Source organism: Rhododendron vialii, chromosome 3a (genome assembly GCF_030253575.1).
Source record: "Rhododendron vialii isolate Sample 1 chromosome 3a, ASM3025357v1".
Classification (NCBI taxonomy): Eukaryota; Viridiplantae; Streptophyta; class Magnoliopsida; order Ericales; family Ericaceae; genus Rhododendron; species Rhododendron vialii.
In genome coordinates, this window is record NC_080559.1 from 5828115 (window position 1) to 5839051 (window position 10937).

Below are 10937 nucleotides of genomic sequence, written 5' to 3' on the forward strand. Positions count from 1 at the left end.
TACTGGCTTGGGTGGTTTCAATTGGTCTCCCGCAAGCAGGGCGTTTACACCATTCTGATATAACAGGTCGCGGTACCTGGCTTGCAAGGTGGCCAATTTTAGACAGTTCTATGTACCCCTTACGATGAAGTCGGGTTCATTGCGCTCTTTTTGTAAACAATTTTATCTAAAAATTCTGGACATTGTTTTCCATTGCCAGCCAAACACCAGAAAATAAACCGGAAAAAAGTACTTTCCGCAAAACGATTTCACATAAATCAAACAACAAAATGTCTTACGCCAAAACAAACAGTCTTGATGAATAAGTGATCCCAAATCCTGTAGATACTGAGTCCATTCATCCAAATCGTATCTCGATGTTACAACAATGGGGCCTATGAACATTACCTACTAGGAAGTTGCAACCCACATCTTGGGCTTTAATGCAAAAGAATGAAAATATCATCTCAAACACCTTGTTGATTAGCACTGGGTTCCTCAGCTTCCACAAACCACCTGTTAACTCGTTTAAGAGCTACGGATACCTGCAAAAAAATACAAATTATGTTTCCTCTCTTTATAGTGAAACATTATCTATCAAAATCTCTCATTTCCATCGACCTCGAAGAAAAACGTACTTCGTTGACTTGTTTTAAGACGTACCAAGCACAAGCAAAAAAAAAAAAACACACTTTAACGAGAACTCTAGTTAATCGAGAAAAAATCACTGCCAGCCTGCTAGGATAGAATCAAAAACAGTAAAGAATTTCGGAAGTCAAGAACCATGAAAACCCCCTTACCTGATTATCCCAATCAGTTTTGCAAGTGATTATGATGAGCACAATAGTTTGAACGAATGTGCCAAACAACATACCAATCCAGACGCCCTACAAAACAAATCTGCATAAGTTGCTTGAATAAACAACTTACTCATTTTGTGAGTGATATAGAGGGATTGAAAGGACTAAGAATAACGGAAAACAGATCAAGGAGAGTATCGCAAGTGTATTTTCACTTGTCAGCGTATTGAACGACCACATTAATGACTACGCATGGATCATGGATTTGCGAGGAAAAGGTATAAGTAGTCGAAAAGATAGAAAAACAAACTAAAGCAAAAGATGTTTGTCCTACTTTTGTTTAGTGACATTAGACAAATGAGAAGCAAATGTAGTTATCAAAAAAATCTACTTCTCTTGTTTGTCCTACTTTTGTTTACTGTTTAGTATGTTTCAACAACAAGAAGACCAAAACATGGTTTTAGTAAGTATAATTAGCACTAGGGACGTAAAATGAGATTTGATAACTTCGTTTTCCAACATAAAAAATGAGGAATGAAATACGTAACTCACTTTGACCTGCATATGGAACACATAACCGAGCACTACTCCCACTGGAACCCCTACTAGGTAATAGCATGTAATGTTAACATATGCGACAATGCTTTGCCAGCCAGCCCCAATAGCAATACCTGTAGAATGAATTGAAATTGCACCAACCATTCATTAAAGGTGAATAATTCTTCCTTGGCCAGAAAACTGAAAAGTTTAGGTATCCCAAAATTTTACCCAGAAATGGATGTGCATAGGGTGGCTTCAAACGTGGTGTAGTGTGGGTCATACTCGAAGAGTGAATTTGGTCGACACTTTTGGAAATTGTCCCACATCGGTTAATTATCACCTCGAAAACTAGTATATAAGCGTGGGCGGCCTCTCATCTCAATGCCAATTGGTTTTGAGTTAGATGCTTAACATGATATCAGAGCTAAGTAAAATCCTAGGCAAGTTTTGTGGGTATGCAGGACAAAAGTAAGTATATTACTCCCGATAACATGCTACTTCTCCTTTTCCAAAAACAAAACAAAACATACTGCTTCTCATCATTCATTGATCTCTTTTCTCATATATATTTGTTGCCATCGTGATACAACCATAGGTAGAGTTACTGTACAGAAAGGAGAAGAATACCAGAAAGAACAGGCTGAACACTGTTCATAAGAATGGAGCATGCCAAAAGAGGCGATAATTCTGCAACTGCAGCAGCCACCTCACTGCTATCTGTGAATATGTAAGCTAGGCGGCCCCGAAAGAACAGGAAGAAAATGAATAACGTGAATCCGATGACAAATGATGTTAGCACTATGTTCACGATTGAGAATTTTGCAGCTTTTGAGTTCCCTCTTCCAAGTTCATTTGAGACCCGTACGCTAGAAATTTCCAAAGACAAAAGCGGTACAAGGCTAAGTGCAATAATGCTTGACGGTGAGAAAAAAGAATGTAAAGCGAATAAAAAGGAAAAGAGCTGGACTTCAGGGTCATCCAAGGACCAAGATGTGACTACAAAAATGACAAGCAATAACAAAAACAGCATTCTTCACAACAAATAACAAATACCACAGTACAATAAAACTACTGATCATACCTAGCTGCAGCCATGAAACCAAAAGCTAACATCATTTCCCAACCATTAATATTGAGGCTGCAGAAAGATGCATGTGATCAGTCGGATGATAAAAGGCTTTGGAACATTCAAGGGGGAAAGGGGAAGAGAGCTCGATGGAAGGACAGGAAAAGAGTGTTACCAAATAGAGAGAGCATCTATTTCAACCTCAGCATTCTCCATGTTTCCCGTTAGAAGAATCAGGACTGTGTTGTACCATAGTTCCAGACTGTCAGGTAAATCACAGGTTTAAATTGCACCGTTTTGTCATCTCAAAGAAGCAATATGATATATATCAATACGTTACTTTAAGTGAAATGGTATACGGTCCACAGGATATTGATGTGGTGTACTTCTTTATGGCTACCACTGTGAAAATTGACAAATAAATAAGTAACAAACCAGACTATGAGAAAAGTAGAAAGCTTCTGCATTCGTGAGTGTACTGATACTCATACACATAATATGACAAATCATGAAAATGAAACTTCAAAAAAGAGCAAGCACACAAATTCATAAGGATTTGTAGGATTTGGCTTATGGCCTACGCACAATGAAAGAGAAGAAACACTATGAGACTGCAAGGGCTGTAACCCTACACTCTCCCAGAAATACTGTTGCCCTAAATACCCCTTTGTAAAGGAAAACCAGCATACAGATTAGGTAAAAAGAATACCCAATAGGCAATAATAATATACGGGTCATGCCTATTGGGTCTGAGGGTCGAAAACGTTATGCCTGCAGAATTCGAGACACAACTCACCGCTGTATGTGAAAATAAATAAGTAGCCTAGTTTCGAGGTCTAGTCAAGCTCTGGAAAAAAACCCATACAATTCAAGGCTTGTTTGGTTCACATCGCTTATTTGCTCATTTTAAAAGCATGCAATAAGCAAATGAGTTTGTTTGGCAGCTACCAAATTGGTTATGACATATTAATGCAAAACAACTTTAATTCATAAAATCCAATAAGCAAATGAGCACTTGGCAGCAAACAAATTTTCTTACTCCGAATTTTTCTTAAGTAATAGGCAATGAGACACCAATAGGCAAGTTATCAAATGGCCCGTCATTAGCTCCAGAGGTTAAGAAGATCATGGAAACCCAAAGTAGGGTCAAAAACCAAGAAGTAAGGTAAGTGGTGCCCAAGTTTTTTTTTCCCTCCATAACATTATTGGACCGGTCATCATAACTCATCAATATGAAACAAAAAAGGTTATCAATAACTTCCAACTACTTATAGACCAACTGGGATACAATTTAAGTGCTTTCAACTTAACTTGCAATGGATGGAAGAAGGCTTACCAAAGCATGACACCAGATGATAAAGAAAGCTTGATGACTGGCCACAGATCCTTGAAAGCCAAGAATGAGAAACCCTTCCACGTGTCTCGGCACCCTCCACACAAAACAAAGGAAAGCTGGCCCATATTAGGAAGCCAATATGCTAAAATGGTAGATATCATGGCCCCAGGAATACCAAATTTGTATCTCACTGTCAAAAGCCATGAGAGAAAGATATGGATTGAAAGTGAACAAAATGCCAAGTATGAAATAATCATGTTCTTGCTCTGAGTCTGTAGGAACATCTGGCAGGTGAAGGATGGAATGAAGGAGAACACCACAGGGATAAACCAGAGAGCAATTACGCCTGCCTCTTCTGCAATGGCTTCATCTTGGCCTAAAGCTTTCAAAATCGGAGTGGTCAAGCAGAACAAAGGGACAAGGAAAAGCGAGCATGTGAATAGGACAATCCAGGACCTTTGAAGATACACGCCTAGCATGTGGAGTTGATTTGCACCATACGCTTGCCCACATAGAGTCTCTAATCCACTAGCCATTCCCAACTGCACAACCACATGAACCCATTTTTTGAAATTTTTCCATCTCGTTTCGCATAAGAAACAAAAACAAATAAATTACCACCCGTTTCTGTGTTCCATATTCTATATATGGAATTTGAACATTATCCTGGATACTTTTTGCTTGGAAAAATCCCCCAACTAGAGATTCAACCCCAAACATCAAAATTCTAACATTTACTACATTGTTAAACCAAAACAGAAATTGCTTACACTAAGGTTGTGAAATTGTCTATGATTAAGCTTATAACATCATACTGTTAGAAAATTCACAGAAAAGGGAAAAAAACCGTAGCTTTATAAACCAAGTTAAGAGTGTACAACATTGACTATCAAAATTTATATAGTTGTTTTGCCTTTTCTGTTATCTTTTGGTAAACCAATTACATAAGAGAAATGATGAGGGTCCTTTACGACATCATATATGGCCCCAAGATGCAGCCTCCATGATTAGAAATCTTTCCTGAATAAGCTAAATCCCTGGAAACCATGATACTCCCTCCGTCCCTAAATAAGTGTCTGGCGCGCAAAACTAAGCCTTACAAAATATGCATGTTTTTTATTAAAAAATTTAAATTTTTTTCACAATTTAATATAACTCATTGCTATCTATTGATTTGTGAAAAAAATTTGATTTTTTTAATGATATAAATGCATCTTTTTGAAGGCATAGGTTTGCGTATCGGACACTTATTTAAGGACAGAGGGAGTATTTAATTATTTTGAGAAACAAACTTCACTTCAAAGATGACAAACTAGAGAAAGGTTACGCTTGCAACATACCAGGATACCATTAGCAAACCTCAGGAAGACAGTTGCAACAAGAGCATATCCAGCAAGCTCTGTAGCTCCAATGTGCCCAACAAATGCCTGGCTAATGACATTAATACCGAAGGTTGAACATCTAGTGAATATAGCCGGACCAGCCACCACCCACATTTTCTTGTTCTCACTCCATAACCTGTCCTTCAGCTTTTCCTCACTAGGAACACCCTTTTGTCCTTTACCATTCGTCAATAGATTCTCATGAATATCAGGATCCATTTTGATAAACTCCAATTCTTCTGGTGCCTCCAAACGTGCTGCAAAAAAGAAGATATGAATATCAAACTAGCACAACCCACGATCATTTTGCAGTGAGTAATACTATACAAGGTCCTCTTTATCAACTTATTGCCATTTCTTGACGCGAGGCGATTGAGCTAAATTAAAAAATGCACATAGAACCTAGGAAGAATTCCTGAGTTACCATTTGAAGAGAGCAGCTCCTACAAACTGAAAAAGAATTCTACGTTGACTTTGAACTTCCATTGGGATTTTTCATTAGAGAAGCACATTGAGAACGAGCTTGTACTTAAGTCATGCTAGAATTGAACTATGTGTCTAAATAAGAAAGAATGAGCAAAGATGGTTTCCGTCTGAGGGATGGCCAATGCTTGAATGTCCATTGGATTTACATAGAGGGATGTTGGTCGGCCAAATGTCTCAACGGTTACCTAAGGCTTATCAAAACAATGGGCATTGCAGTTGCGTGTTTTGGAAGGTTTTATGTTCGATAGTTAAACGTTGAATCTGACACTCAGGTGTCCAGGGAAAAACTTTGTGTGTTGTGAACAGATCATTTCCCTGAACCTATCTAAATGTTTTGAATGCATGGTGTCTCATCCAACCAAACGGATGTCTTTTCACCATTGGCGACTATTGGAAACTTGTAAATCAGTTGTTAAAGAATTACGTTGTAAAATACTCGAAGAACTCCTCAAACTCTTGCTAAAGTGAATCAATTTTAGATGTCTAGAACCGCGTTGTTCGTTGCATATCGGGAATCGTATGATTTTCGTGCTCTAGTGATTCGCCCCGTAGATTCAATCCGACAACTTGGTGTATCAAATCGAATCGGACTATCTGAATCATCAATCGTACTGTTCTAATAATAGAGCTTATATTTAATGTGACATTTCTTTTTAAGTTTGTCCTTTACTATCACACAAAACACACACACTCCAGGATCTTATTTCGGCTGTACTAGCATTTGTTTGCAACTAAGAAATCTACAACTTGAGTTACTTGAGCAAATATCACATTTGTTCAAAGAAAGCTACCAATCCAACAATCACTATTGATTTAGAACTTCCTCACCTGATGGACTCTATCAAACAGCTTAAGTAATTTCTTACCCACCAAATGAGGTGTTGGCCTAGTGGTGGAAACGTGTAATCTAATTGGACAAGGTCGTTGGAGTCCCATAGCCCTTTATTGGGCTAATAATGCCACTTTAGCTTCGGCCCCAACATAGCTGTGATAGGGTTATATTTATTGGGGTGTGATGTGACGGGGCAATACCCTTAGTGGAGGTGACAAGTACCATACCTGCACTACTATTTACCGAGTTGGGGGAGCTGCTGTCCCTCTAAGGGACAACAGCCTGCTATCTCGGCCAAGGGGGCCATGCTCTGGTCTCACTCCAATGATCGGAAACATTCACTTCGTAGAGCTCATCAAGTTTAAGTATGAAAAAATCAGCTCGATCGGATATCATTAAGTGCCTAATCGAAACCTTTTTGTCTTGAAAAGAATGGATCAGAAACACTGGATCAAATCTACTAGAACCCATTATTGGCAAGTTATATGTGTTCCGATGAAACACTTAATGATATCCGATCAAATTGATTTTTTGCATACTTGTTAAACTCGACGAGCTCTATGAAATGAACGTTTTCGATCGTCGAAACAAGACCGGAGCGGGGCCCCCTCGGCCAGGACAGCACGCTGCTGTCCCTTGAAGGGACAGCAGCTCCCCCCAGTCCACTATTTACCAAACCAAACCGATAGAGCCAACTTAGAGGAGAAGCCAAAGAAACAATCGCTTCGGGTCCCCAATTTTTTAGCCAAGGGAGGGCCCTGAAAACTATAGCTTATACTAAACTATTAAAAATATTAAATGGTAAAGAGTTCCGATATCCTTCAAATAACTTCTACTTGGCAATGTGGCAGTCGAAGCTCTTTCATTGCTTAAGGATCTCGGTTCAAATCTCGGCCCCTTTTGTCAACCTTTTTCAGCAAAGGACCCCTTCTTGCTATCAATATGGACTGAGTTGAAGAGTGTGCAGAAAGCGCAACTTTTTCCCTTTTTATTTTTGAAGTGTCAACTAACTCAACTATATCTTATCACTAAATTTTGTTGAATTCCGAAGTAGAAGACGTTGAATTTTTCTAAAATTTCTTTCATTAGACTTTTTCTCTGAAATTTGAATTCTCAATTGAATTTTTTTTTTGTGCAAATTTTTGCTAAAAAATGTGTATAGGGCCTCGTATTAAAATTTCGCTAGCTCCAATATCTTTAAGCAGACACTACAAACCGAGGGTTATGTCTCAACTATTTAGTTTCCCGCAAAAAGATATTTTCTGACCTGAAAACTTTTTCTAGTCAGAGAAATTATTCACCTCCACACAAATCGGTAGGCACGCCGACAAGGGGCAGTCTGTCACTTGCAACATAAATACGAACACTGTAGCTGCTGTGGAGCAGAACAGTTATATTGCAATTGTTACTTTCCAAAATGCAAAATAAACAGACGTCAGTCAATTTTTTTTGGGTGACCAATCAAAATCCTAATTGGTATGAAAAAAAAAAACTGTATAAATGTGGATTTAGATGTGGGTTTCGTTTTAAAAGAAACATGGGAAAATGGGAAAGACAGACTTTACAACGGAGAGCTTAGAGCATGTACATCAAAGATAGTCAAAATACCTACTAAAAATGGTAGAAAATGCATTTTACGTATCCACTTTTTTGTCCCACCATACAACAGTCTCTCCATCCTATTCTCTCTATCCAATTATATTATAATATATTACACACAGTAGTATTTTTCTGTATGTAACTAAAGCAAACGAAAAAGAAAGAGGAGACACCTGGCCAAAAAATTATAAACTATTGAATACCTTCTGAACAATTCCTCGTCACAGTTACCGAGCTGAAGTTGTTGGAGCAACTCTACCGAGCTTGATACCGAATCTGGTGCAAGATGGTTTTGTTGTTTCCCATAGCTAAAGTAACTCAAACTCCATGAATACCGAGACTGGTGTTGTTGCTCTTAGACGGGTTTTTGTTCAGAGAAAAAGTCTAATGAAAGAAATTTATCTGCCCTGTCTGCAGTTTACTCCTATTTAGAAACCAGTCCTGCTACACACAACAGATCTGTGCACAAATTGTGCACAGATTTCATTATGGGGCCCACCACGGGTTCCACATAAATCATCCGAGCTGTTCATTAAATTTAAAATATATTTTTCAAGGGTCCCCGTAAAAAATAAGCTCAATCCGATACCTATAGGTGCTTCGTTCAATCATCTAACTTTTCATTCAGATTTTCGGATAATGAAAAGTTATATGGTTGGATCGAGTACCTATAAGTATCGGATTGAGCTTATTTTTTACTGAGACCCTTGAAAAAATGTTTTACATTTAATGAATTGCTCGGATGATTTGTGTGAGACCCGTGGTGGGTCCACAATAAAATCTGTGCACAATCTGTGATTAGATCTGCTGTGCGTAGACTTTCTATTTAGGAACCGCACAGTCAGCTTGGGACCTCTGTTAGGTATTGACCACATGCTGCCAATATATTAATGAGAGGACCCAGAAGAGCTGCCAATCTATTAAGAGAGGACCCAGAAGGATGAAAATAAACTCTTCAAAATAATTTCCAGAAAGTCGGCCGACACAAACATTTTGAACACATATCGTGCTCCGATCACTGGGAGAAAGATTTTATATTTAATCAACAGTTCGGATATTTTGTGTGGGATCCACAGTGATTTATGCACAATATGTGTGCAAAATGTCTGTGTGGGTTGCAGCTCGAAATAATTTATACTTGTTCATTGCGTGGTCAAGGGAAAAAATTTCAGTGTCGGGTGGGTATCACGTGGTGCCCGTTCAGCGCATTTGAGCCGAGCCATCCATTGTGTTTTTGGACAGCTCAGATTTGGGGAGAGAAAATATTGGTGTGAGAGGAGAGAGAGGGTTTGGACGGCCCGGATGTGCCGAGCGAGTACCACGTGGGATATACCCACCCGGCAAAGAAAAATCTCTCGTGGTCAAAGGCAAAATTTGTTTGGGAGTAACGAGAGAAAGTCTACCGCATTACTTGGAGTTGGACCCATTAATGTATTACTCATATTCGCTTAAAAGGCTAGTCTTGCAAGCGACGAGTCACCTAATTTTATATTAAGGTACAAGCTTTTATCTATTTATCTGACGTGAGAGTTAATGTTTACAGATGTTCTAACAATATTAAAATCAATGTGCAACGCAAGCTTTATTTTTGGTAGGTCTGTTCTTGTATGGAAAATAGCTATTGCTACAATCAAATCTTATGGTAGTTGTGTGCAAACCCAAGATTAAGATAACTTAATAGAGTAAAATGAAGGTACTTTCTGCATATTTTTCATGTCATTTGATAAGTTTTTTTTTCCTCGGCAAAATAAATTTTATTAACTCAAAGCAAAAATACAATGTGAAAAAAGGATGAAAGTAAAAGCAACAATGCATGAGAGATATGTCCATAAAAAGGACACACCACCTCACCAAAGCTAATCTAATAGGTAGGGCCGACTCTAATATCTCGAGGACTAAGATGAAATTGTGAGGGGGAAAAAAAGTATTCTCACAAGGAAGGAAAAAAAAGGTCCCTAAGACCTGAATCATGTACCTATTGGATAACAAAACTAAGCTTTTTCCTTGTGGTCATTTGTTATATTAGCGCTATATTGAATATATATTGCATTTCTATCTGGGGTCCTAATTTTGAGCCAAAGTTCGGGACTTAAGTCGGCGGTCTCGTCCGGCTTAGCGCAAAGCCGGCCTTGCCAACAAGCTAAGTTGGTAAGATGCCGACCGAAAACTCCAATAGAAGGAGATGCAAACACCAAAGGCACAGAACACCAACGTAAAATGTACAGAACAACACAAATTATAAGTTGAATCAACAGGCATACGTACGTGAAGATAGAGTACTAGAAACAGTAAAAAAAAATGGTGGCGAAGAAAAAGGAGAGCGACTTACGTACAAGAAAGCTGATAGTAATATTAAGGTGTATAGTTTCTCTTTGTTGGTAATTCAATCGTCTTGATCTTCACACGAGATGAAGAGAAGAGGTGGAAAAAATGAAACAGAGAAAACAAAAAGAAGGCTGAAGCAGCCTTACCCAGCCACTAGTGGTGTTTAATAGAGAGAGAGAGCAGCCTGACCCAGCAACTAGTGGTGTTTAATAGAGAGAGAGAGAGAGAGAGAGAGAGAGAGAGAGAAGGAAAAGAAGGCTTTCGCATCTGCGCAAATATACGTATCTTTCTCCTTAAATAAGAATCGTTGGAAAGAAATTTATAAGAATTGACCATTCAGAGTGTATTTTGCTTTCTTGTACGAGAATATAAAGCATTGAAAAAGGAAGGGAATGCAACTGGTAGGCCTCCAAGTGTTCTGGCTCGACTAGTTTAATATTAGGTGAGGAGCTCGAGGTTGTTAGTGTGTGTGAAATTTGAGCTCTGATATATCTAGCTCGAGTCGAAGAAAGGTAAACGAGCTAAACTCGAGCTCAAATTGGAGATCGATCTCTGAGAAAAATAAGGAAATAGCTAGTGTAAATTTCTACAC

General features: G+C 38.5%; 1 protein-coding gene across 6 annotated transcripts; it reads right to left on the bottom strand.

The window, feature by feature from the left end:
- Positions 1-232: 232 nt before the first annotated feature.
- On the bottom strand, positions 233-10683 carry LOC131321411 (protein DETOXIFICATION 21-like). Of its 6 annotated transcripts, none has more exons than XM_058352409.1 (10): positions 10354-10519; positions 8224-8328; positions 5062-5360; positions 3722-4263; positions 2561-2647; positions 2401-2457; positions 1947-2185; positions 1332-1450; positions 780-866; positions 233-524 (listed from the first exon to the last, which is right to left on the bottom strand). In XM_058352409.1, exons 3-10 carry the CDS (start codon positions 5320-5322, stop codon positions 447-449), a joined length of 1470 nt encoding a protein of 489 aa, XP_058208392.1. In that variant the 5' UTR covers positions 5323-5360; positions 8224-8328; positions 10354-10519; the 3' UTR covers positions 233-446. The 6 variants fall into 6 exon arrangements, with proteins under 6 accessions (XP_058208392.1, XP_058208391.1, XP_058208389.1 ...); XM_058352408.1 differs by having other exon boundaries at positions 8224-8374; XM_058352406.1 differs by lacking the exon at positions 8224-8328 and having other exon boundaries at positions 10354-10683.
- Positions 10684-10937: the final 254 nt, after the last annotated feature.

Coding starts and splice junctions, on each gene's coding strand:
- LOC131321411 (XM_058352406.1), bottom strand. CDS start 5,322: ATGGATCCTGATATTCATGAGAATCTATTGACGAATGGTAAAGGACAA. Junction 4,264..5,061: donor GGTTTGCTAATGGTATCCTG/GTATGTTGCAAG, acceptor GTGGTTGTGCAG/TTGGGAATGGCTAGTGGATT. Junction 2,648..3,721: donor TCATCTGGTGTCATGCTTTG/GTAAGCCTTCTT, acceptor TTTACCTGACAG/TCTGGAACTATGGTACAACA.